The sequence below is a fragment of the Gossypium hirsutum genome, chromosome D12 (genome assembly GCF_007990345.1).
Source record: "Gossypium hirsutum isolate 1008001.06 chromosome D12, Gossypium_hirsutum_v2.1, whole genome shotgun sequence".
NCBI lineage: Eukaryota > Viridiplantae > Streptophyta > Magnoliopsida > Malvales > Malvaceae > Gossypium > Gossypium hirsutum.
Window position 1 is genome coordinate 62,437,073 of NC_053448.1, and position 26,723 is coordinate 62,463,795.

Consider the following 26,723-nt stretch of genomic DNA (forward strand, 5'->3'; position numbering starts at 1 on the left):
ATTTAGTTCCTATGTTTTAATTTAGTCGTTTTTAGTCCTTATACTTCTTGGAATTTAAAATTTCAGTCTTAATCCAAATGGTAGCCATTAAATCTATTTAGTTAAATTATATTATTTTCAAAATTTATGCGATAAACATATCATTACATATGCATTGTCATGTCAGCTTGCTATTTTCATGTAATACTTACAAAAAAAAAAAGCTATGTCATTTTAGTTATTGGTTTCAATGGCTATTGAATTGAAATTTCAAATTTTCAAAAGTACAGGGATTAGAAATGATCAAACTGGAGAACATAAACTAATAGTATTGACTAATAGCAGAATCTGACCTAACGAATTTAACTAATATTGTTTGGGTTATGATTAAATTTTCAAATTTCAAAAAACATAGCGATTAAAATTAATCAAATTAAAATATAAAGGCTAAATTGACCCAAATATTTGGATTGAGTTAAAATCCTAAAATTAATATTATTGAGAAGACTTTACCTGAATAATATCCTCGATATGAATAAGTACACATATAATTATACAAAAATAATGGAAGTTTTAGGTCCTTGAGTACTTAATTCCATTCTCATCATATACAACTATAATATGTGGATATCTAATCTCATTATATGCCTATGTATTGCGTAAAATTTGTCCATTTCTTTCCTACTATTTATCAGTGTAATTCCTCGTATATATATATATATTTACTAGTAACATAACAACAACATTAGCAATCAGTAAATTACAAATGATGTAACATTTATCTTTAATGAAATATCTAAGATTGAATGCACCACTCAGTGCCGCACAACAACATCTTCGTGGAAAACTTTACAGTTTGAAAGTTCAAAAGCAGAGAGACAAAAGGTCGAACAGTTTGCCTACAGTCTTAGTGTCTTACACCTGTACTAATAAACTTGCATATATCAGTATCACCCATCATGTTTCTTGTGAAAAAAAAAAATACAATGGAACCGAGAGAAGATGAACGGTCACTGATCAGTTTCAGTTCACCTTTAGAAGATAGCAAAGAGAAAGATCTAGGAAAGGAAGAGATCATCGAAGAAGTGAAAAAACAGCTATGGCTGGCAGCTCCATTAATATGTGAAAGCTTGTTGCTGTATTGCTTGCAATTGATCTCTGTTATGTTTGTGGGTCATTTGGGTGCATTAGCTCTTGCTTCTGCTTCACTGGCTACTTCTTTTGCTGCTGTGTTAGCGTTTAACTTGCTGGTGAGATCGGTTTCTCTTTTCTCTTAGCTTTTTTTTTTTTTAATCTTGGAATCAGCAAAGCAAGAAAATTGAGGCCTAATTGTGGTTCAGTCCTTTTATTATGGTAAAATTCGGGATTTAGCTGCTCTAATTTGCATAAATTAGTCACTTACTAGTAGATCTAAATTGATAATTTTGTCTGCTGTTGCCATTAATTAAAGTGATTGTGTGGAATCTTTTTAAAAGATAGGTTTAAGGCTTTAAGCATTTGGAAGATATGTGAATTTATTATTAGTTGGATATGATGGATAGGATTTATTATTATAACTCTTCTTATGTGATCGAATAATAATAAAAAAGTCTCCATCATCAGTTTAATTGAAGCAACGGAGGGAATTATTATTTCATACATACTAAAACCATTATAAAAAGAAAGGATCAGATTGTGTCAAATTAAAATAGATAGACTAAATCTTAAACTTCAACATAGTAGAGGGGCTAAAACTACAATTAGACCAAACAATATTTGTTCTAAACAATTTGTTTAAGTACGAATATTGATGCACCATAGGTCATATGCACTGTTAGTGAACAACAAAGTATGTGAATCCTATCACTAATGAAATTAAAAATAGTAGAGAATTTATAAATAAATATTAATGGTTTTATTTGAATATAAATTCAAAATTAAAATTGGGAACTCGAAACTTCATATCAACTCTAAATGCAAAATTAGAAAAAAAAATGTAATAATCATATTAATATTTAATTATGTTTAAGTAAAGTTATTAAAATTTATTTCTAACTTTTTTAGGATGTATATTGTTATTCACGGATAGTGCATGAAATTCATGCACAGATTTTCCTTGTTTTAAAATAGAGTACCACTAATTTGAAGTATTCATAGGCCGAGTAGTCCGCCCTGTCCGATCAACCCTTGGTAGGCTTGACCCGATCCGTTTTAACGCACAGAATAATAAAAAATGTAAAATATATATATATTTTTGAACATTAAAATGAGCTATTTGAACGAACTTGTGTGGGTTAAGCTCAAGCTCAAATGAAAATTTTTTAAAACCGAGTTTCAATCCAAACTAGCCCACCCATGAATACTTCTAGTACTAACCTTTTGAACTGATTTTTCTTCTAATGGAGCAGATGGGAATGTCAACAGCATTAGAGACCCTTTGTGGCCAGTCATATGGAGCAAAGCAATACCATATGCTAGGCACCCACACCCAACGAGCCATGCTGATTCTTTCACTCATTACCATTCCCTTAGCTATCATCTTAGCCAACACTGGTTCCATCCTATCTGCCGTAGGCCAAGACCCCGAAATTTCTCGAGCAGCTGGCGTATATGCTTGTTACATGATCCCGACCCTGTTCGCTTACGCCATTCTTCAATGCCTTCTAAGATTCCTAAGAACACAAAACAACATATTCCCAATGGTGTTAAGTTCCGGAATCACAACTTTGATACACGTTTTCATATGTTGGATTCTAGTGTTTAAACTCAGCTTCGGGAACAAAGGCGCTGCTCTTGCCGGTTCCATTTCGTATTGGATCAATGTGTTGATATTGGCATTTTACGTTAAATTCTCTCCTTCTTGTGTACAAACTTGGACTGGCTTTTCAAATGAGTCCTTGTACGAGGTTTTGCCTTTCCTTAGACTAGCTGTTCCTTCAGCTGTAATGGTTTGGTAAGCTTAACCACACTATATATCACATCAAATTCACTAATGAACCATTTTAAGTTTTTTGTATCTTACATATGTTTGAACATTGACCAGCTTGGAATCATGGTCATTTCAAATACTGGTGTTTCTTTCGGGTCTTTTGCCTAATCCGGAGTTAGAAACTTCGGTGATTACGATCTGGTATGTTTAATACATTCTTTCATTTACTCGATTAAGTTCCAGTTTTGGATATCAAGTCAAATGCTTCTTGTTGTTTCACAGCATTAATACCACTGCAATTATTTTGATGATACCCTTCGGACTGAGCAGTGCTGCAAGGTGAGCTACAACCGAAACCCGACATCACTAGTATTTTAAATCTTCTAATGGCACGCTACATCCCCATTCCCCACCTTGGGGTGCTTTTTTGTTATGGCAGCATAAGGGTGTCAAATGAATTAGGAGCCGAAGATCCGAAGGGGGCCCGGTTGGCCGCGCGTGTAGCCCTGGTCCTTGGGGTCTCTGAAGGCATATTGGTGGGATTGGCACTGGTGTTGATGCGAAACGTCTTGGGCTATGCTTATAGCAATGATGCATCAGTCATTAGATATGTCTCAACTATGGTTCCAATTCTTGCTGCATCCAATATTATAGATGGAGTCCAATGTGTTCTTTCAGGTTCTCTCACAACCTTGAAAATATATCATCAATATCTACTATATATATTAATTGCACTAGATGATCTCAAACTATGGTCCAGATTTTAAATTGGTCTTCACACTTTGAAATATTTCAATTAAGTCCTTAAAGGGTTTTATCTATTAACCTAGCATTCAACTTGGGTGTTAAATAGTTCAGAGCATATTTAAGATCAGTCTCAAATCTTTTTACATGGATCAAAACTGTAAACACGTGTGTACCCTATCGTATAAATTACATTGGTTTGACTAGGGCGAATCTGTGGGTGTTGAAAACTCAGTAAAACAGACGTTCTTGAAGAGAATACAAGAGTAATATGAGATGAACTAATCTCAGAACAGAGAAAACCTGCTTCTTGAATGATGCTCTTGGACTTAGTAGCTACTCACAACAGAAACATAACAGTATGAAAACTGAAGAAACTAACTCTGCTCACTTGAACTGACTTAAACTAACTCATATTGACTTTGTCAATTCCTTAACAGTGGGGCAGGCGGTGGCTTTGACCCTGGTGTTAAAATTGCTATGTAAATCCCTTAGAAATTATAAAATGATAAAATTGTCTTCTGTCCCTCCAACATTATATATTCTAATTCTGCCCCTTAAACTTTCGGCCTGGGTCTAATGTGTTGAAAATAGAACTAGCCCTTCAAGGCACTGCTCTTTTTTTTTTCTTTTACAACCAAGTTAATGATTAGGCTAACGAAAAGAACCTATTAATTCAATATTGATACTTTAATTACTCTATTAGAAAGTTTTGAAGCTTAATGACTAATTTAGAATTGGGATCGTAGTCTAGGGATGCTCGGTGCAATTAACCTTATATATATTCTGGGTTTTTTTTTTTCATTTATTGAGCTACCTGTTTGAAAACAATACATTTTGTGAAACTTTTAGGCATTGTTAGAGGCTGTGGTTGGCAGAAGATTGGTGCATACATCAACCTGGGATCTTATTACCTTGTTGGCATTCCTTTGTCTATTGTATTAGCCTTTCTCTTCCATATTGGTGTCATGGTAAACAATATCTCCTTCATTCACACTTACCCCATCTTCATTCTTAGTGCCAAACGTTTGTCAAAATTCGATAAAAGTTTATGGAGTCCTTGTACTAAGAATCAGATTGCATTTTATCCTCTTTACTCAAAAAATGAACAAATCAGGAGTAAATTAATCACTGTATATTAGATCAAAGAACAAATTGATCATTTCTATTAAAAATTTTATCAATTTCTACAGTTAAAAACTAGTGTGAGTGACAAAATAATTAAACAGTTACACTTGTTGAATCATGTGTACCTTATTTAGATGTACAAAGACCAGCTTTTAACAGTAGAAATGGATGAAGATTTTGACAGGGCTAATTTACTCTTTGATCTAATGTATAAAGACTAATTTATCTATTTTTTAAGTAGAGAAAACAAAATGTAATATGACTCTTAATACGAGAACCTCCAGAATACTTTTACCTAAAAACTCTAAATCTAATTAACCATTTCGTCATTACATTCTATAGGGGCTTTGGCTTGGTATCACAGCTGCACTCACCACTCAAATGTTGTTTCTTTTGATAATTACAGTTCGCAGTAACTTGGAGCAAGAAGTAAGTGCACATCCATTCCCTTTTTTTTCTTCTATTTCATCGCTATGGCTTGGTAAAAGTAACATGTAAGTTTACGTGTTAAAAATTGGATGAATTAATCATTATATTTTAGATAAAAAAGTAAATTAAATTTTTCTGTCAAAAATTAATATGAATGATGGAATGAACCGATAATGACACATACTGTATCTGACGCATAAAGACTAATTTTTAAAGATAAAATTGGATGAAATTTTTTACAAAAAAACCAATTTATTCTTTAATTTAACGTTTTTTTAGTAGAGAAGAACATAAAATCTCACTCTTAATACTAATTACAAAGACTTATACTTTTACCCATGTATTCGCTTTGCTGCAAAATTTACAATTTTTCCCTCTCGTTTTTTCAGGCAAAAAAGGCTATGGAAAGGGTATTTTGAATATGGAATACTTGCATGTAAGAGTTGGGACAGTATGTTGTGTATATTATAGTTTAAGAACAGAGTTGAATGTATATTTTGCATAATAGGAAATACAATTTGTACTGTATTTAATCAAGTAGTGACACGAGTACACCGGCACCAAAACGCGGTTCCTCCGCTTCTGCCTCGAGCAACCGCGATTTCCTCGTCAATGTAAAACCAGATAAAGAAAGGATCTTTGGTGTTTGGTTCTCTATCATCTTTCTGGCCAAGACCGATCTCCAGAGGGTTGAAAGGTCCAATTTTAACCCGGATTCGTTCGAAAATAAAGGATAATATTCTGTTCTTCCATGAAAATTTTCCTTCAAAGGTTAAGAAACCAATTGGTCCAAGAAATACACCATTCTCAATCCTCCTTCCCTAAAACAGTTCAAGGCAATTAAAGCATAATTAAACACTAAAAGAACCCATAATTGTAAACTAAAACTTTAAGAAAATTCAACAAACAGCACCTTCAATCAAAAAGCACATAAACGGCAGATTCACAAGGCAGTCTTTCTTTCTTTATTATAATCTTTTCATCAATTTTCATTGAAATCATTCCAAATTTGGCCAAATTAACCTTACTTCAGTTGCTACCGTTATTATTGCAGCAAGTAAAACGAAGTGAGTTTGAGCGCACTTAAACATGTTTTTCCCATGATTTAAAGGTCAGGAAAAGATTATGAGTGAAAGTAAACATTGTATCAAAAAATTACACAATTCCTAATCCTCGAACCCAACCATGTGTTAGAAATTTTATGTATTTAAATGAATTACACAAATCTCACATTACTAAAGAAAGATCTTGAGACCCTTGTTTATAAAACATTATACTTAATTAAGCTAATGAAAATTAAGTTGAGATTAGTAATGGTAAAATTTTCCATTTATCTGATGGATTAAAGCAAATTTTTAAAAGATTAAATCAAATGATAAAGGGGCCAAACGCCAAAGTGCAATTTTTATCATATTTTAAGAAAGTATAATGTTTAAAGGATTAAATCAAAATTTTATAATTTTGGGGGAGCCAAAGTGCAATTTTACCATGTAAATTAAAATTTTATAAATTATAAAGAGGACTAGATGGAAAATTTTCCATTTTAGGGGCCGGGCACCCTGCCAGCCCCCGCTGGCTCCGCCCCTGATTTGATCCTTCTACTAACTCTAAATTGTTTTATCCAATTAAGCAGCAAAACAAAAACTTCAAGTGATATTGAAAGAAAAACAGAAAGGGGTATTGATGAGCTTACAGCAGCATCGAACCTCTGAACCGCCGTAAGAGGGAAATAACGGCCGCCTTTCAATTTTTTCTGCAAAACCCAAATCAAAGAATCTTAATATCATTCGCATAAAAATCAACAACAAAATCAAAAAAAAAATAATTATGTGAATCAAAACGAAAACCTCAGCAGTAAAAATAAGCATCCAAGTTCTACCAGGTGAATCCAATCCACCAAGCGTTTCAAGGAATGCCGACGGATCAATTTTAGCTTTTTCAATAACAGAAAAAGCTGAAAGCACTTCCTCAGCTGGTACTTTCATAGTTTTCGCTGCGTTTTTTAAAACCTTAACGCTCTTCTCCACTTCCTATCATTATATATAAAAAAAAATCAACTCATTATCACACACCACAAGCAATTGAATTAATTTAAAAAAAATGAAAACCCGATACTTGGTTTGGTTGCTGCTCTTGAATAAGTGATGGGTTCTTTTCTTTCTCATCGAGGGTAGCTCGGGTCCTTGATTTGAAGGATTTGGCGGAGGTGAGAGAAGGGATGTGTGGGTGGTAATTAAAAGAATTGAGATGCTTGAGTGGCTGTAAGGAAGGTTTTAGAGATAGAAAACGAGAGGAAGATGAAGTAAGATATGAATGGCAGCTTAATGAGGAGAGGGAAAAGGATGGTGACATTGCTTGAGAGCCCATTTTGAGAGGTGAAAGCTTGTTTCTTGGGTCTTCTTCCTTTCGGGATTAGAGGCTACCATTTTTCAGGCTTTCATGCATCCATTCGGCTTTTCTTTTCTTTTCTTTTTTCCCTTAAATTTCATATCCATCCTCGAAATTCATATGTTTATTCAATAAAAGGTCCCTATACTACGTTTCTTTTTTGGGTTTAGTCTTTCTATTATGAATGGATTATTTCCAATTTTTTTACATTTTGAATGGTTAAATTATGCTATTAGTATTTTATTTTGCAAAAGTCATCGATTTAGCCTATGCACTTTAATTTGATCAATTTTAATCCTTATACTTTTCGAGTTAGTCAATTTTAGTCCCTATGCATTTTGAAATTTTAGCCTCGCCAAAATAGTAGCAGTTAAAAAAGTGTATGATTGTATAGCTAATTTATATTCTCCAACTAGATCATTCTAAGTTCTTATATTTTTTTAATTTTAAATTATCAATCTTGATGTAAACAACACTCATTAATCTATTAACTGAATTTTTAGTGAGTAATATGTGAAAATGAAAAGTTGATATGATATTACATATATGATATTGAAAATAGCAAAATTTAAGTTACTGAATTTAATAATATTATTTGATGAGGATTGGAATTTTAAAATTTAAAAAGTATAAGTAAAAAAATGATGAAATTAAAAATATAAAGATTAAATACCAAAACTTTTGGTAGGAACTGAACATCTGCAAATTCAAGACAAGAGTTCTATGCTATCGTATCGCCGTTAGAAGCCTCAATATGTGCCGATATGGAAACAAGTCCGACCGCCGTGTGCAACTATAAACATGTTATATAACTAAAAGACAATGGTTCGAATATCTTTCTTGACATTGTAGCCTTTAGACCTTAGAAAAGGTGTCATCTTCGACTGAATTTCGTCGTAGCTGAGGAAGAACACCCCTCTGAATAACATTAACATACAAACTCGAAACACAAAAACCTGGAAAAAACAACCTTTGTTTAGACCAGTTGACGGAACAGTCGTCCATCGTATTAACTACTACAAGTAGCTTCGCCACACCTGAGGTCTTTGCCAATATGACATGTTCACCGGTCTGCCCTCCCTTCTCGTAACCGGTTTAGATTTCTCCTTTACGAGCAGATATCACCTAATTCAAGAGAAAACTTACAGTCCAAGCAGCGTAAGGCATTAAAGAAAAAAAAAACACTGATTCAACTGAGCAGCACACCGATATGAGCTTGAGAAGCGCCGTTGATCGTATTCGGAATATAACCCTTGTGACCCTAGTTAGTCAATACAAAAGTATATTTAGTTTCTAATATAAATTGATAGTAACAACAGTAAGTTCAGAGGCAATGTTCTTACTGGTGCATCCAAAATAGTAAACCGAGTTGTCTCGGTCTCGAAATGTGCTCTTCCGACTTCGATAGTTATACCCTGCAATCATGAAGCGATATATAGGCATTATTGCGGGAAATATATGCATGTTCGAATAAAGATTAGTACCTTAGCCCTTTCCTCTTCATTAGTGTCTATAATGTGTGCCATGTACCTACAAAACAATCATGTTTAGCCCAAGGGCTAACCGCTGACGAAGAGTATTTGGCCTCCGATTGTTGACTTACCAGTATCAATGAATCAAGTAAACAATAGTCGAAAATCGAAATGTGCAATGGAGACTTTTGCAGTAAAAAAGATCCTCAATCACACTGATAACCAGCAATTTTGAACTGTTTCTCTAGCTTTAGTATTTTCTGCTGATAACGAACATTAATATGCTAATTCAAGCCAGCTTTCAAACAAAACGATGAAGCAGTTATACGTACCGACGTTACCGATAAACACAGCACTCAAGTGGCGTTTCCTTCCGGTTTTTGTATCTATGGCACAAAACAAAACACGGTAACGTAAACATGTATCCTACACTAACACCCGAGTCCCGACGTAAATACAAAGTTCAATAACCCATTGGAGATTATGCACAGTCCGACCAGCTCGTCAGACCGAATGTGACACAGTATTTTACCAGCAGAGTGTTCAAGCCGCAATGCATGGAGCTCAGCCTCAATATCTATATATATACATATGTATAAACCATAGAGATTAATTCCAATAATCAATTCTCACAACCAAGGCACACGTAGAAACTAAAAGTTAGTTAAGAAAAAATAACATTTTTTTAAAGCTACAAGAGTACTTATATTTACAAATAATTCATATCCAAAAATAAATTATAATAAAAAATTAATAATCTTGATATATTCAGATATGTGATTTAAGCTAATTAAAGCTTTATATTAACACCTCAAGGCATATTAATATTCCTTTAGCATTATGATTTTATTGGGATGTGATTGCTAGGAAAGTTATTTAATTAATAATGTTTGGTATATATGAGAAGATGATAATTTATAAATTTATATTTATTAAATAAAATATAATATTCATGTATTTAATTTTTATCATAAAATTTATTCTTAACTAATTAAATATTTAATATTAAAATTTAATTGATAATTTTTACATTATCTTTTCGAAGCTAATGTAACATAATTTATTTTAGATATTGAAAAAAAAAACATAATTTATTTGAATATTGCCTAGAATTCATTGGCTATTGGTAATAATTATAGTAGTAAAAACATTTAATTTTAATGAATCAAGTAAGTCTTACTTTAGCTCATATTTTGAAAGCATTACATATCTCAATACTATGGAAAGTTGACCTTAGTGAAAGAAGAAAGTGATAATAAAGTTTTTAAAATTGGATCGGAAGTTGAATTGGTAAAATTACTAATTTTAGGTTCAATCAGTTTATTCGGTTTAATTGAATAAAATATATATTTAAAATTAGAGAAAATCGATTCAATTGGGTTTTTAAATGAGTTCAATTAGTTTGTACGGTTCACAAATTAACCAGTCTAACCGATATCCCAATTGATTTTCAATTTGACCCGCCGATCTAGACTTAGTTTGGATGGGCAGTGAAATTAGCTCCAGTGAGATTAAAAATAGCTGTGGCGATGAGATTAATTATTATAATGGGGAGATTGGAAATTGTAATAATAAAATATGTATTTGAATTCAAACACAACTGTAGCGATGAGATGAGAATGGAAAATATTAAGGATGCTAAGTTATATAAATAAAATTAATGTTAAAAAAATTGTATTTCATAGCAGATATTAAAATATATTAAATTTGTATTTGTTAAATATATTTTTATTTCTCGTATATCTACTTTTTTTAGAGTAATTTATATAAATTTTGATTATTTATATTTGTACTTATTTTTAAATATATTTTAAAGCATATTGTAATATATTCATTAAATTATATATTTTATATAATAACAAAAAAAAACAACCTTAACTTAAATATTTATTTTTAATTGAAAATAAAAACTCGGTAACTAAAAAGGAAAAGAAAATGGCTAACGCTACAACCTAGGAAATCTATTTGTAAATTTGAAGAAAATTATCCATCACTTCCAAAAGTATATTTATTGGAAGAAATAAAGTATCAAAATATAAATACTTTATGTAATTAATTAACATTATTAAACCATATAGCACATCCGAATAATTTGTTCCGATTAATTAGCTTACAGAATTCGTTTTAATTTAGAAAATAGGACTAAAATAATATATGCATGCAATACATAAAAAATTACGATTTTTTAGGAATTTGGTCCTATAAGTTTAAAATTTTATAAAAATGATCCAATTTTAAGATTAATTATAAAAATGACCTGATTTTTACAGTAGAGTTGGGTGTCGCCACTTTCCCAAGTGGCACCACCCCAAAAATCCCAATTTTTTTGGTGCCACGTAACAAATTAAAGGCACTGGACTGAAGTGTGCAAGGACAAAAGTATTTAAGGATCTGATGAAGTAATTACCTTTTGTAGGTTGGCCAAAAACAAAAAGTGAAAGTATGGTGGCATCTAATTAAACTTTTAGTCTAATTGCATGTTAGGTCTGTTCTCTTTTAAAATTAAATTTAAATAGTCATTAAAAATATAAGAATAACAAAAATAAATCCTTCCCTTTTTTATTTTTTTTAAAAACTATATAAAATTCTTATTTAAATTACCCAATATGTCCGTTAAAAAAATTCCCCAAGCTTATTTAAATTTAAACATTTTCAATTCATTCCCTAGTATATTTGAATTTAGATAAACTTGAAGAAATTATTTGAGAGATATATTAAGTAATTTAAATAAGAATTTTATATATATTTTTAATTTTATTGTTTTTAAGAAAATAAAAAATGAGAATGATTTATTTTTATTATTCTTATATCTTGTAAAGTTATTTAATTTTAATTTTAAAAACATACAAATAGATCAAAACTATAATTAGGTGTTGCCATGAGAGTATAGGACACTTTTTTGTCCAGCTAAATTAAAAAAAAAGAAATTACTGGCTATTTTAGCAAAACTGACTCAAAAAATTTTGATATTTATAAAAATGACTTAGGTTTAAAAACAATCACCAAAATTACCTGATATGAGCAGTAAAAAGGAGTTTTGGCCTGTCAATAATCAGCACCACTTGGTATTTTAGACTCATTATCGCTTAATGATTGTGTCAGACTTTAAAAAATTGAATTTTTTGGTTCTGGCCAGTCAATGGTCGGCACCAGTGTATTTTTTTAAATAGTATCATACTGATATACAAAAAATAAAAAAAATAAAAAAAATTGGGTGTTGGCCTGTCAATGACCGGCACCACCAGTATGAAAACGAAAAAAAATTTAAGTGTTGGCCTATCAATGGTCTACACCAGTACGAAAACGAAAAAAAAATTCATTTTCGTACTGATGGTGTCGGCCATTGACAGGTCAGCACAAAAAAAAAAATCCGTTTTCGTACTGGTGATCCCAGCCATAGATAGGCCAGCACCCAAAAAAAAATTTTCGTTTTCGTACTGGTGCTTGCTATTGACAGGCCAGTACCTAAAAAATATATTTTTTTCGTTTTCGTACTGGTGCCACCATTGACAGGCCAGCACCTAAAATTATTTTTTTCGTTTTCGTACTAGTGGTGCCAGCCATTGATAGGCCAGCACCCAATTTTTTTTTTCGTTTTCATACTAATGCCAGCAATTGACAAGCCAGCACCACAAATTTTTTTTTTGTTTTCGTAGTGGTGGTGCCGGCCATTTACAGGCCAACACAAAAAAAAAATTTAGTTTTCGTTCTGATGGTGCCGACCATTGACAGGCTAGCACCTAAATTTTTTTTTTCATTTTTATGCTGTTCTCGGCCATTGACAAACCAGCGCCAATTTTTTTTTTTCGTTTTTGTACTGGTGTCGACCATTGACAGGCCAGCACCAATTTTTTTTTGTTTTCGTACTGGTGGTGCCGACCATTAACAGGCTAGCACCCAAATTTTTTTTTGTTTTCATACTAGTGCCGGCCATTAACAGGTCAGCACCCAAATTTTTTTTTCGTTTTCGTACTAGTGCCCGCCATTGACAGGCCAGCACAAAAAATTATTTTTTTTTGTTTTCGTACTGGTGGTATTGGGCATTGACAGGCCAGCACCGAAAAAAGAATTTTATTTTTAGTTTTCGTACTAGTGGTGCCGGTCATTGACAGGCTAGCACCTAATTTTTTTTTCATTTTCGTATTAGTGGTGCCGGCCATTAATAGGCTAGCACCAAAAAAAAAATTTTGTTTTCGTGTTGGTGCAGGCCATTGACAGGCAAGCACCAAAATTTTTTTTTTTTGAGTTTTCTTACTGATGGTGTCGGTTATTAACAGGCCAGCACCCTAAAAAATTTTATTTTTCGTTTTCGTACTGGTGGTGCCGGCCATTGATAGGTCAGCACCCAAAGAATAAAAATTTTCGTTTTCATGTTGGAGCCGGCCATTGACAGGCCAGCACCCAAAAATAATTTTTTTTTCGTTTTCGTACTAGTGGTGTCGGCCATTGACAAGCATGCACCCAAAAATAATTTCTTTTCGTTTTTGTACTGGTGGTGCTGACTATTGACAGTCCCACACCAAAATTTTTTTTTCGTTTTCATATTGGTGCTGCCAGCCATTGACTAGCCTGCAACCAAAATTTTGTTTTTCTTTTTTGTACTGGTGGTGCTGGCCATTGACCGGCCAGCACCCAAATTTTTTTTTTGTGCCGGTGATGCCGGCCATTGATAGGCCAACACACGAAAAAAAATTTTGTTTTCGTACTGGTGCTGGCCATTGACTAGCCAGCACAAAAAAAAAGTTTTAGTACTGATGGTGCCGACCGTTGACAAGTCGGCACCTAACATTTTTTTTTGTTTTATAGTGGTGATGCCGGCCATTGACAGGCTAGTACTTAAAATTTTTTTTTCGTACTTGTGGTGCTGGCTATTAATAGGCCAGCACCCAAAAAAATTATCTTTTTCTGAAAATTTTTAGGATGGTGTCACATGAAAAAATAGCAGTAACCAATTCTACTATAGAAATTAAGTCATTCCTATAATTAAATTTGAAATTAGGTCATTTTAATAATTTTAAATTTATAGGATTATATTCTTAAAAAAACTAAAAATTACTGCAATAAAATAAATAAATAGAAATTACGTCATAACAGTATAAAAAAATCTCTTACGTATCTCAAAAAAGAAAAAAATTCCCAAATGGCAAAATCTGAAATGCCAATGAAAGATAAAAGAGGATACAAAAATGACATCGTGTGACATCGAATCTAATTCCTAAATTGAGTTGAGGGTAAAAGCCCTAGGAATTGAGCGGGAAAAGAAAAAAATAAAACTCAGTTGCGTAGGATAAAGTGAAAAAGACAAAGGGGGAGGCGTACACTGAGCAAATAAAAATGGGTAAATGATAACGTGCGCAGGTAGGGACCCAACGACCTGTCATGAGCGGTCACATCAATGGTCCCTTTTGTCTAATCAAGAAAGTCTTTTATTCAACAATTAACACTCATTTCACGTTTAGACTTTTTTTTTCCCTAAGTCTCTTTGTACCGCCACGTGCCGGTCAATTATTGTTCCCGCTTCTTTTCGTATTTGCTATCGTATTTTATTTCTCGCCAAAATATATGGGGAAAAATAATATAATTACGTATTTATTTTTTCAAATCGTAATAATAATAATCGAAGGCCTAAATGGACCAAAACTTTCATATTTATGTTATACTTTTATCTTAGTTAGAAAAAAACCCAAATGTATAAAAAAATATTTATGCATATAATATTTTCTAATTTGCTATATTACTGACAAAAAAATTTGTACATTTAAATTTGATAGTTTTGAGTAATGCATCAAAGTTAGAAAAGCGATATGAATATTTGAAAATATATTGTAAAATTATATTATTTTTATTTAACACTTATTTTTATAAATACACATTTCTTTTGCTACTATTATATATCCTTTTTTTTCCGATCAAAATTTTCAATATAAACAAGTTGGTAAATTTTCTAGTATTTGCATTATATTGTAATATATTATTTTTTATATAATACAAAAACTAAAAAAAATATTAGAGCAATTTTTATATAATATAAGTCTCTTCTTCTTCATTCTAGAAGAAAAAAAAATCAATTGCTTGAGGTGCACGTAAAAAGCAATTTGTTTGATTATTCAATTGAAGGGATTGATTTCACATAGTGTTAATGACAGCATAGTATGAAAAAGATATAGTTTGTTTTTTAAGAAAATAATATGTTTTTAAATAGAAATAAATCGATAGTAAATCGTTAAATTAATTTTTAACAAGAAAGAAAATTTGTAGTTGTTTACAGAGAATTTGTTAAGTTTTAATAGTTTAATCTAGTATTGTATTTACTATTTGTTTGTATTTTATTGATACGATAATATTTAATTTATTTATAAGTATTTTTATAAATAGAAACAAAATATCCTAATGTTGCACCTTTCGCTATTTATCATAATCAATATGAAAATATGCGGCTATTTTACTAAATTGACGCCAAAAAATTTGATATTTATAAAAATGACCTAAGTTTAAAAATAATCAATAAAATAACCTGAAATGAATAGTAAAAAGGAGTTTTGGCCTGTCAATGGCCGACACCAGTGTATTTTTTTAAATCGTATCATACTGGTATACAAAAAATAAATAAAAACAAAAAAAAAATTGGGTGTTGGCCTGTAAATGGCCGACACAACCAGTACGAGAACGAAAAAAAATTTTTTAGGTGCTGGCCTGTCAATGACCTGCACCAGTACGAAAAAGAAAAAAAATTTGGTGCTAGCCTGTCAATAGCCGGCACCACCAGTATGAAAACGAAAAAAAATTTTGGGTGTTGGTCTGTCAATAGCCAGCATCACCAATACGAAAACAAAAAAAAAATTTGAGTGCTAGCCTGTTAATGGCCGGCACCAGTACGAAAACTAAAAAAAAAATTTGGGTGTTGGCCTATCAATGGCCAGCACCAAAAAAAAGTTTTTTTTTCATTTTCGTACTGGTGGTGCAGGCCATTAACAGGCCAACACCCAAAATTTTTTTTTTATATACCCGTATGATACGATTTAAAAAAATACACTAGTACCGGTCATTGACAGGTTAGAACTAAAAAATTTAATTTTTTAAAGTCTAACATAATTATCAAACAATCATGGGTCTAAAATACTAGTGGAACCGGCCATTGACAGACCAAACCTTTTTTATGGTTCATTTCAAATTATTTTAATGATTATTTTTAAATCTAGGATATTTTTATAAATATTATATTTTTTTAAGGTCAATTTAATAAAATAACCAAGATATGTCATTATCGAAACATGGAATCTTAGGAGCCGGTTCCCAATACTTTCATCTAATTCACTGTTTTTTGGTATAACAAACATCTATACAGCTAAAAACCGGCCTGCCGACCCCCCACCACATCATTATTTATTAGATCAAAAAACCCTAATGCACTTCTATTACATATTATATATATAAACCTTTCTCTTATCCTTTCTATAACCTAAAGTCATCTTCGTAGAGGAAATTAACAGTGTTCTAAATTCTGGGTTTCCCTTGTTCCATTATATCTTCATGCTTGTCACTTCTTGTAGGTTAAGTAGTGCTCTTCTGCTTGTTTTGATTTGAAAGGTTTTTGGATCTGATGATTTTAACCCTCGTCTGCTGAGCCTTATCTATACATATATGTAACAAATAAGGTTGAGAGATTCAATCTTGTCACCATAACTAGGGTTTCTTTTTCTTCTTTTTGGCCATTTTTTCTAGGTTTAGGCAAAGAAGGAGAGATTTACTGATGGTTAAAGGTGAGACAAAGGGGTGGAGCTCCTTGAAGTCCAATAGAGGGTCTTGCAGGGTATATAGAGCTGCTGAGCTATGGATCCCTAAAGCTCTATCCCATATATATAACTTTTAAAAGAAGGGATAGACTTTTGGCTTGCATATCTCAGGAGCTGCATTACCAAAAATGTCAGATCCTTGTTTGGATTGAAGGGAGCTCTACACTTAGTCACTGATCTTTGTTTTTAGTAGCCATGATCTGATTTAACTTTATAGAACCCGTTCATGGTTTTGCTTTGAATATTGCAAGTTGATTATTTGATTTTCTTTTTTGAAGTATATGCAGGAGGAGGGTGAAGACATTGAAAGGGGCAGAGATGGTGTCAGAATATCTTGTGCTTAGATTTTTTGGTTGTTAGGGGAGTTAGGGCCTTTATTGTACCTTTATTTTTTTAAAGTATATATGGTTTTTGCTTTTATTCTTCAAATATTGTTGGTGTTTTGTGAATTGCAATCTATGTTTGTGTATGAGCTGCAAAGTTTATTATTGTATTTTAATTTTATTATTCTTTAAAATTGTGTTATATCATCACATAAATATTATATATAGTTTAAAAGTTTTAAATAATAATGTTAAACAAGTTTAGAGTATGATGTTATTACATGAATTAAAATAAAAAATTGTTGAGTGTTAATTTAATTAAAATAGGTATTTTGATTTGTGATTGAAATATTAAAATACTAACTTCAAGGAGCAATCTTCTGATTATTGACTGTAGGCAGGGAATTTTTTTTAATTGAGTGTAAGAGGGTTTAGATTTGGGTATTTAGCGTTAGGTAGGTCATTGACTTAATTTTTTTAATTATTACATAACTTTGTTAATCGCTTTAATTATGAAATCCCTTTAATTATTAAATTAGTTGTTCAATTAAATGTATATTCTTTAGTTGAAGCTGTAAATCATGACAGGTTTTATTATCATAATAATTAATTTACTTTTCTAAACCAATTTCACTTTTTAAATGTGATTAAATTAAATGTCATGAATGGAACTAATAAATCATATAAGATGGTTTGATTCAAAGCTATGCATTTAGTCAAAAAACCGAAATAGATAAAAATAAAATGGAAACTAGGAAATTGAAAACCCTTTGAAACCCAATTAAATGAAAATGAGATTTTTTTTATTGATTCTTTAATTTTTTTTAAAAAGGCATTTTAAAGTTTTTTTTAATTTACAAATACAATGCAATTAACGAATTAATTATAATAATAAAAACAAACATTATAAAATGTAATCGCACGAAATATATTTGGAGACAACTGTGATTTAGATAATTTGAGAGTAGAAGCAAGGACATCCTCCCTTCGTTTGTTTAAAAATAATTTACTTTTCTGGTGTTTGGATGAATTTGTGTAAAATTTTGTTGTTGTTTGACAGATTTCTTAAAAATATTTTCCGAAAAAGTTATTTTTACATATATTAATAAATTTATATTTTAAATTATTTTTACATATAATGTAATAATTTATTTATAAATAAATAAATCAAATTAAATATATAATGATAATCAATTATTAAGCTAGATATTAACCGTCATAAATTGAAAACAACCAAAGTTTATCCACACTTTTTTCAAAAAAAAGTCAAACATAAATACTTTAAGAAAAAAAAGAGAAACCCCTATAGCATAGGTTTTCCTTGTATACATAATGGAAGTTTATTAGCTTAATATTGATGACCACAAAAATTTTATTGTTCATCAATTTAATTTAACAGAAATTATTTTTTATCAGACAAATGTATAATTTGAAGACATTGAAACTAGGAGCTCAAGTCAAAGCTCAAAGTCTTGTATGAATATACAACCAGTGACAAGGAACCAATTAATATCCTAAGAAAGCTGTTCTAAATTGGTACAGGCTTCAACTTCATGCCATGTTTATCTGTCATGTATCATGCTGCTTGTTTTGGATTAGTTTTGAATTTTTTCCATACATATAATTTCCCATATCCAAAACATATATTTCCTTTTAGTAGAGATAACTTTCACATAGAAAGATGAGTATAAACTCTTGTAAAAAATAACACCTCTTCAAAATAAGCAAAAAGGTTTCATTCTTTTTTCCAAAACAAGTTATGTGAGTGGCAAAAAATTACCAATTTAAATTAGCTTATTGCTAACCGATATGCTAAACATGGTGAAAAGATAATACTCCTACCAAATGTATTATAAGAACACATGAAAAGCTAAGAATAAATTCTCACATCAGATAAGCAGTCTACATGTTTTGCATCCTTTATACTAGATCAAACTAGGAGAACATTAAATCAACTGGTAGTTTATAGACTTCTTGTGTCTGTTCTTCTACAGGCACATTATCATTATTATTTTTTATAAAGAAGAAAATGTTGCGCTAAAAGGCACCATAGGGATGCCAACCCATTACAAGACTGCAGTGAAAGGTACATCAGTTATTGCTTAAACAAAAGACCCAAATTCAAAGTTAAATAAGCCATGGTAGTATGTTTTACATATAACAATCAATTTCATTGTCAACACTCTACACAAAAAAATAAAGCAGAAAGTATCTCATCAGTTGAAGCACCAAACTTTATAGAATTTCTAAAAAATAAGAACAGAAGCCAATTCTTTGAAAGAGTAAAATGGTATACCATCATATGCATCCCGAACCATTTGATAGCTGACAAATCCAGAAAAAAGAGTCAGCTGCCATAATAATTAGCAGCATGTCAAGTTGTACACAAACTGATCTTTGTTGCATATAAAGAATTCCTAAGCAGCTTTTCACAGAATAAATCCATATTAATTTTGAAAACTCAAGCGTCAGTCCATGAAATCCTACTATGTCATAACAAAAGGATAACTGTATAACCTAGAAGAATGCAATGCAAAGCTTCAAATAAAGAAGTGACTTTGGTCCTTATATATGCTACAGAAATAGCAAAATCCAACTTCTTATTAGCTCAGTGCTTTTATCACAGGTTGTGAGAGGAATGCAGTAATACTAGCCAAGTTGAAACCCCATTTACCACATCTAAACTTACTTTAAGGCAAACAAAGAGCAGTAGTTTACTTCATTGGAAGTTTCATTATAAATCAATTAAATTGAAGAAAATTAATATATTATGTGCATTAGTGCAATACACTATCATAAACACACAGATGAGTGAATTTATAAAGGAAAAGAAAGCATTTACCACTGCATCAAAAGTGGAGTCAAAATCATCTATGGCGAAACAGATGTCTAGATAGGCAGGTGTTGTCTCTACTTCCTAGATCCAAATTAGTGAGAATGTCATGAAATTGAAGAAAAGCTCAATATCACCAAGATTACTAAAATGATAAGCTTGCCTTTTTTGAGTCCAAATGAAAATTTACTCGGCTGGGAGATGCATAAACAGTCTTCACAATCTGCAGGACAGCAGAACTACAGGATTAGATTGTGCAGAATGCAAACGTTGCATGAAAATTTTGAAATCTTTGCAAGAGACAGTATTTGATTTATCCTAAGAATAATTCAATTTCCAGGATTCAAATCGCAAAAAGTTTAAGCAATCTATGGCTTATAACAAAGATGAACTCAATAATTGGCACAGCATGTAGAATCAAACACTTCTCAGAAAAAAATTAGTCAGATTTCCTCCAAGATGACAGATTTTACTTCAAAAGTTAAAAAAGAGCTTTATGTCATACCTTAAGCCAAGACCCAGCGAAGAATTCATGGTAGATTTGCCTGACAAAGAGAGAAAGAGAGGAAACAAAACAGAATATGCAGAGAAGAGAATTGGCTCAACTGGATATCGGATTGAAGCACTTAGAACTCAGCACAGTGACTGAAGGGCAACTCAAAATGGATAAAGCTTTCTCCCACTTGAAGGATCGCTCTTGCCTACTCTGGCTCTAGACCTTTACCTAATATGCGACGGACTTTTACCTGGAAGAGAAGATGAAGAACGGAAGAAGGAAAAGGAATGAAGAACAGAAGAAGGAGAAGGAGCCTTACCTGGATGAAAGAGGAACCGGAAAATGTCTTACAGAAATCAAATCCGTAAGACATTTTCCCCTAAACCCCATTCATTTTACCCGTGTCTTGGAAAATATTTTCCAAATATAAAATGTTTTCAGTCAAACAAACACTGAAAAATTAGGAAAACATTTTCCGAAAAATATTTTCCTGCAAACAAACGGGCCTTAAATTAAAGTTGAAGTTAGCCTCTCTTTTTTTAATGCTTGATTTGTGACTTATTTTGTTTTTTTAATAACATTTTCATAAATTTTTTGTAATTCATTTTTTTTACAAATTAAGAAAGGATAATTACAACAAGTGACAAAGAATCTTAACTGCTACTCCTTTGTGCTATTGGGAGTTCAATTTTTTATTCATTATCAATTAGTAAAAAAAATGTTAATTGATGTCTAATACTAAATATAAAAAATTCTTAAAATGATTATTATTAATAGATGCAGTTTAATTTTATAATTCAAATGTGATTTTTTTTTTACATGATCCATATTATAAATATCAGTCACGTTTCGATATTGCTTAATTTAATAATTTAATTAAACTTCATTGTAAAGTAAGATATGAAATATTTTATTTGAAAATCGTTTCTTGTGCAACTATTAAAATTTACATGGTTATTTTGATACATTCACACAAACAATATTTGATTTTTAGTAATATCAGACAATGGTCTTTTATAGATTATACGCCTCTTAAGTCCACTTAAACTTGCAACCTCAAAGAACTGAGTTAATACTCAATCTGCAGGGTTAATATCCATAATATTCAATCAACAGTAAACTATAATTCTCCAAAAATTAAAAACGAAGTCATTTTAAATTGAGTAACAAGACCTCCCACTAATACACTCCATTAATTGTTAAAGACATTATTATTTTTTAAGTCCACTGAAACACGCAGATTACAACAACGTTCATATCAATTGAACTAGTAATTAATAATTTATAACAAGGTGATTTGAACTTGAGAGAAATAAGACCACCCAAGTAAACAAAAAATTCTACCTAAAACTTGAGCTTAACCATTTTTGCTTCAAACATAAAGCACAAGACAATTAGTTTTGATAATAAATGTTATGTACCGGTTTGACGCAGAGGAAAGTGAGTAACTTAATGCCCTTAGCTGCAAGAAAACAATAACAATACAACACAAATAGGTAAATTTGTTAATCCATTTGAACCTTCAAGTAAATGGATCTACCTACAATGTGATTGTATTATCATTAAAAAAAAAAGGCAGTTAAAATTGAAATAAACACAAGTACAAATTCGGTACATGTATGCATGCATATGCAAGTGCATGTGTCTGTGTCTGTGTACACATGCATGATGAAGCAACTAAACTCTGTTCCTTTTTCTACTCAGTTATTCAACTTCTAAATCGCATACGAACCAGCAAAGCTTATTCCCATCAAACGAAAGCAAAAGAGATCGATACCCTATAATTTTTCAAGTCATTCTTTGTGTTTGGTCATTTTTCCCCTAACTGATATGCAAAGCCGGTCGCTTTTTAATTATTGCTACCCTGCATGCACGATAAGGACTTTGCAAACTTCATTGGGCAATACTAGCCTCTTGAACATCATCAACAAGCAATAAAAATTGAAAGGAAAAGGTAGATAAAATTAAGTACACAAGTAACAGAGAATAAAAGACTTTAACTCAAATAGCAGATAAAAACAAAAGCTATTTTGCATAACTTGTGATTAGAGTACCAATCTTCCCTTAGTGTAATGATTTAAGACTTATTGCTAAAGAGTTATAGATTTTCAATGAGATTAATCACCACTGCTTTTATATAATAAGTGGAATATTATTGTAAAGAATAGGCACTAAACAACTTTCCCTGGAAGAAGAGAATAATTAAAGACACTCAATTATAGACTATGATAGTAAAGATACTTTTAGTGACACCAATGATGAAAACTGGAGAAAATTATCTCAAAAATGCAAAAGTGAAAGCTAAAAATAACCAAATATCTTAAAAAGTTTTTGGAGAGCTATATAGTTCGGTGATTATTTTCTTTCTACATAGGTCCTCTCCTTCCTCCTTGATCAATAGCATGTCAGCAGTTAGAAAATTCTAAAAATTAAATAAACCCAGCTATGCTCAGTAAACAGAGAGTATGGGACGAGAGTTTAAACATTCTTTTAATGAAAATACACTATAGCATCCCATTCAAAGAAATCCCACACCAAATACAACATCCGGCAACAAATTCATAAACTCCAAGATAAAGAAGAAAAGACGATTCACCAGAGTGAATATAATTGATCACACATAGCATGTAAGATTGAATTAGATGCAGAGACTAAGCACAATCGTGCTCGAGAGGAGAAAACCTAAGAAAATTTTCCATCAAAACAAATTAAAACTCAAACTTCTAGGGCATTACTCGTAAGTTTACTAGAAAATACCAAAATCCGAAGTTAAGGTACTTGTGATGAAGAAGATGACAACGGGGTTGATGGTGGAGGTTCCCTCTGAAGTTCCTTGACAACAGCAGCCAAAGCCTCAGGGTTTAAACCCAAATCACAGAGAGCAATGAGGACCGAGAGAGTATGCCGATCGAGACCCGTATCAAGAATATTTGACATGTGAAATGCCAGATCTAGGGATTCTCGGGCAGTTCGTGCAGTTTCTGGATCCATAACACAACAGGTACAAAAAAGGGGAAAAGAAACCTTCAGAAAATTATGCTTGATTCAGCAAATTTACAAATACATATTTAACAACAAACTAACAGATACATTAATAAATGCAGCTCATGAAATTATTCGAGAACTAAAACAGATTTTAAAATGGCTTTAATTGAATACAAATTAATAGACAAAACCACATGAAATCATCAAATAATCCCCGAAGTATATATAAAATCGAAATTCCCACTATCCAACCATGAACCAAACACCTATGTTTAGCAAAGATAATAAGCAATCATCAGAAATTCATCCATAAATAATCTAAAAGAGCCCTCAAATCAGTTACACGCGTCGAAGAACAGAAAGAAAAAGGCAAAACAATTTTCAGCCAAAATCATTCCTTACATTGAAAATATTATAAATATTGTTTCCATTCATAAATTTATTCAAAATAATCAAACAAATAAAGAAAAAAATCCTAACCTCGAGAGATCTTGAAACAAGAGTTAAGAGAGATGTGAGAGCGTTTTCGAGTAGTTGTTTTTTCTTTTTTTTTTTTGAATTTCTCACGAATTATATAATCTTGAAAAGCATTTTGGATTTCGTTCAAGCCCACTAAGCAAAGTTCCTTAACGTTGGATTAGTTGGGATTTAAATTTTTGGATCTATTAGATAAATGGTAAGATTGAAATAAATGATCTTTGTTTGTGAATACCATGGAACAATATTAATTAACAGATGCAAAAGAAACTGCAAAATAAATATATGAATAAACTATTAAAATAGTCATTTTTATTTGCCTCATGTTACATTAGTCGTTTACGTTATCGTTTTATTACGAAATGATTACTTTGTTGTTAAGATTGTTACCTTCCAAACAACACTCAGACGTAGCAATTAAAATGAGTTTTAAATGCCAACGTGCATGTTTTAGCCAAGTAAATTAATTAATTTTTAATTAAATAAATTTAATTAATTAAATTTTATAAATTAATTAATATAAAATATTGATTTGATTTCTCGAAATAATCAAAACTAATGCATCATATTAATTCTTGAATTGGAAAAAAAAAACCTGTTGGTCTTTTTATTTTTTGCAAAAAGATAATTTCTTTTCATGTTTTTTTATGACATACAAAAATAACTTGTTTATATTTGTTTATTTGTTTATTGTGGGCAGCCACAATAACAAGCAGATATAGAGGTTGGCGTGTTAATTTTTTTCTTCTTCTTTGTCAAAAAAAAATCAATTGTTACTTCTTTTTAAATCGGAGAAAATTAGTTCTTAGGATAAAATTTTGTATTCTATTTTCATTAAAAAAAATTTCTCTCCCAACTAAACATTCACGTTATGCACAAAATGATGAAATTGAAGAAACTAGGAGATTGTTTAATGAGTCTCCGGTTCGAGATGTATTTACATGGACAGCGATGGTGTCTGGTTATGTGCAGAATGGACTGGTTGATGAAGCTAGGGAAACTTTTGAGCAAATGCCACAAAAGAATATTGTTTCATGGAATGCAATGATTGCAGGGTATGTACAATGTAAGAGAATGGACATGGCTAGGAAATTGTTTGACAAAATGCCATTTCGAGATGTCACTACTTGGAATACAATGATCACGGGGTATGCTCGGAGTGGTGAGATAGCTCATGCTAGGGACTTTTTTGATCGAATGCCTCGACGTAATCCTGTTTCTTGGGCAGCAATGATTGCTGGGTATGCTCAAAGTGGTTATAGTGAAGAGGCTTTACGCCTTTTCGTGGACATGAAAAGAGACGGAGAAAGGTTGAATAGGTCATCATTTGCATCTGCCTTGAGCACGTGTGCGCATATTGCTGCTTTAGAATTGGGGATGCAGTTGCATGGGCAGCTGGAGGCAGGATATGAAAGTGGGTCCTTTGTTGGAAATGCCCTGCTTTTAATGTACTGCAAGTGTGGAGGCATAGAAGAAGCTTGTAGTGCATTTGAAGAGATAATGGAGAAGGACATTTTCTCGTGGAATACGATGATTTCTGGTTATGCAATACATGGATTTGATAAAGAGGCCTTAAAGATTTTAGAGTCAATGAAGGCAGCTGGTTTCAAACCAGATGATACAACTATGGTAATTATTAATTAATTTTAAAATTTAACCTGCTATTAGAAATACTCTGGCCATATTTTATTAATTCATTTCCTTAAACATATTCCATACTCAAGATATGGTGTCAACCATGCCCCAAAAATAGCATTTTAAAAAAGAATCACATGTCCTACCCTAGTGGTTAACTTGAGGTTTAGCTGAGATGAGTGTTAATACGGCTTATCTTCTCAGAAATGGAAGGCATGTTTTAATCTGATGCAATACTGTTTCGATTTTCTATGGCAACCTTCGTCTAGGAGAGGCAATCGAGAAAACTCTTTAAATGTGGAATATTTTCTTCTACGTCATATAGTTCGTAGTTTTTTACTCGTGTAGTTTATTGTTTCAGGTCGGAGTACTGTCAGCTTGTAGTCATGCTGGCTTAGTGGATAGGGGCGTGGAATATTTCTACTCGATGAACCAAGATTATGGTATAACAGCAAATTTACAACACTATAATTGCATGGTTGATCTTCTTGGCCGAGCTGGTCGATTGGATGAGACCCAGAAGTTGATCAGAAACATGCCCTTTGAACCAGATGCAGCAACATGGGGTGCTTTACTTGGTGCAAGCAGAATTCATGGCAATACCAAATTAGCTGAAATGGCTGCCGAGATGATTTTCGAAATGGAAACTGAGAATGCAGGAAGGTATGTTCTTCTCTCAAATTTATATGCAGTTTCTGGTAGATGGGCTGATGTTAGTAAGGTGAGATTGAAAATCAGGGATACCGGCGTGGAGATAGCACCAGGGTGTAGTTGGCTTGAGGTCTAGAACAAGATCCATACATTTTCAGTTTGAGTCAAGGAAATTTCAAATTCAATAAATATTGTAACTAAAAATACCAAATAAGTTCTAATTTAAATAAAATAATAAACTACACCTTTAGTCATCTAATTTTCATAAATTTTCATCCTAAGCACCAAAAAATTAAATGTTTATTTGAAAAAAAAGTAAACAACACCGATAAATTTCTGCTTTGTGTCTAAAATAGATGCTAATTTAAAAAGTCTTAAATTAGGTGAAAATTAAAAGTTATTTATTAATTATAGATATCCTATGTGGAAAATAGAAAAAAAATGAGTTGAAACCCCATTTTGGATTTTTGTTAATTTTTATT

General features: G+C 31.6%; 4 protein-coding genes and 1 long non-coding RNA gene across 18 annotated transcripts; 3 read left to right on the top strand and 2 right to left on the bottom strand.

The window, feature by feature from the left end:
• The first annotated feature begins 722 nt into the window (after positions 1-722).
• Positions 723-5,843, top strand: LOC107941470 (protein DETOXIFICATION 16). 2 transcript variants are annotated; one of them, XM_016875039.2, is made up of 8 exons: positions 723-1,229; positions 2,367-2,911; positions 3,002-3,088; positions 3,170-3,226; positions 3,327-3,565; positions 4,484-4,602; positions 5,102-5,188; positions 5,578-5,843. In XM_016875039.2, exons 1-8 carry the CDS (start codon positions 939-941, stop codon positions 5,605-5,607), a joined length of 1,455 nt encoding a protein of 484 aa, XP_016730528.2. In that variant the 5' UTR covers positions 723-938; the 3' UTR covers positions 5,608-5,843. The 2 variants fall into 2 exon arrangements, with proteins under 2 accessions (XP_016730528.2, XP_040963696.1); XM_041107762.1 differs by lacking the exon at positions 4,484-4,602 and having other exon boundaries at positions 726-1,229.
• LOC107941471 (uncharacterized) lies at positions 5,626-7,773 on the bottom strand. The gene is made up of 4 exons (XM_041107763.1): positions 7,304-7,773; positions 7,036-7,218; positions 6,882-6,941; positions 5,626-6,009 (listed from the first exon to the last, which is right to left on the bottom strand). The coding sequence occupies exons 1-4, from the start codon at positions 7,553-7,555 to the stop codon at positions 5,722-5,724; spliced, it is 783 nt and encodes a 260-aa protein (XP_040963697.1). The 5' UTR covers positions 7,556-7,773; the 3' UTR covers positions 5,626-5,721.
• Positions 7,774-16,419: 8,646 nt separating this feature from the next.
• On the top strand, positions 16,420-17,290 carry LOC107941464 (uncharacterized). The gene is made up of 2 exons (XR_001695629.2): positions 16,420-16,808; positions 17,120-17,290. It is a non-coding gene; the product is annotated as an uncharacterized lncRNA (long non-coding RNA).
• Positions 17,291-19,126: 1,836 nt separating this feature from the next.
• Positions 19,127-24,143, bottom strand: LOC107941468 (mitotic-spindle organizing protein 1B). Of its 13 annotated transcripts, none has more exons than XM_041107769.1 (6): positions 23,959-24,130; positions 23,251-23,517; positions 20,161-20,220; positions 20,007-20,081; positions 19,461-19,489; positions 19,127-19,348 (listed from the first exon to the last, which is right to left on the bottom strand). In XM_041107769.1, the coding sequence occupies exon 2, from the start codon at positions 23,482-23,484 to the stop codon at positions 23,263-23,265; it is 222 nt and encodes a 73-aa protein (XP_040963703.1). In that variant the 5' UTR covers positions 23,485-23,517; positions 23,959-24,130; the 3' UTR covers positions 19,127-19,348; positions 19,461-19,489; positions 20,007-20,081; positions 20,161-20,220; positions 23,251-23,262. The 13 variants fall into 13 exon arrangements, 11 of the variants coding, with proteins under 11 accessions (XP_040963703.1, XP_040963704.1, XP_040963702.1 ...); XM_041107770.1 differs by having other exon boundaries at positions 19,461-19,515; XM_041107768.1 differs by having other exon boundaries at positions 19,127-19,489; positions 20,007-20,083; positions 20,162-20,220; positions 23,959-24,131.
• Positions 24,144-24,906: 763 nt separating this feature from the next.
• Positions 24,907-26,486, top strand: LOC107941457 (pentatricopeptide repeat-containing protein At4g02750). The gene is made up of 2 exons (XM_041108060.1): positions 24,907-25,584; positions 25,952-26,486. Exons 1-2 carry the CDS (start codon positions 24,907-24,909, stop codon positions 26,375-26,377), a joined length of 1,104 nt encoding a protein of 367 aa, XP_040963994.1. The 3' UTR covers positions 26,378-26,486.
• Positions 26,487-26,723: the final 237 nt, after the last annotated feature.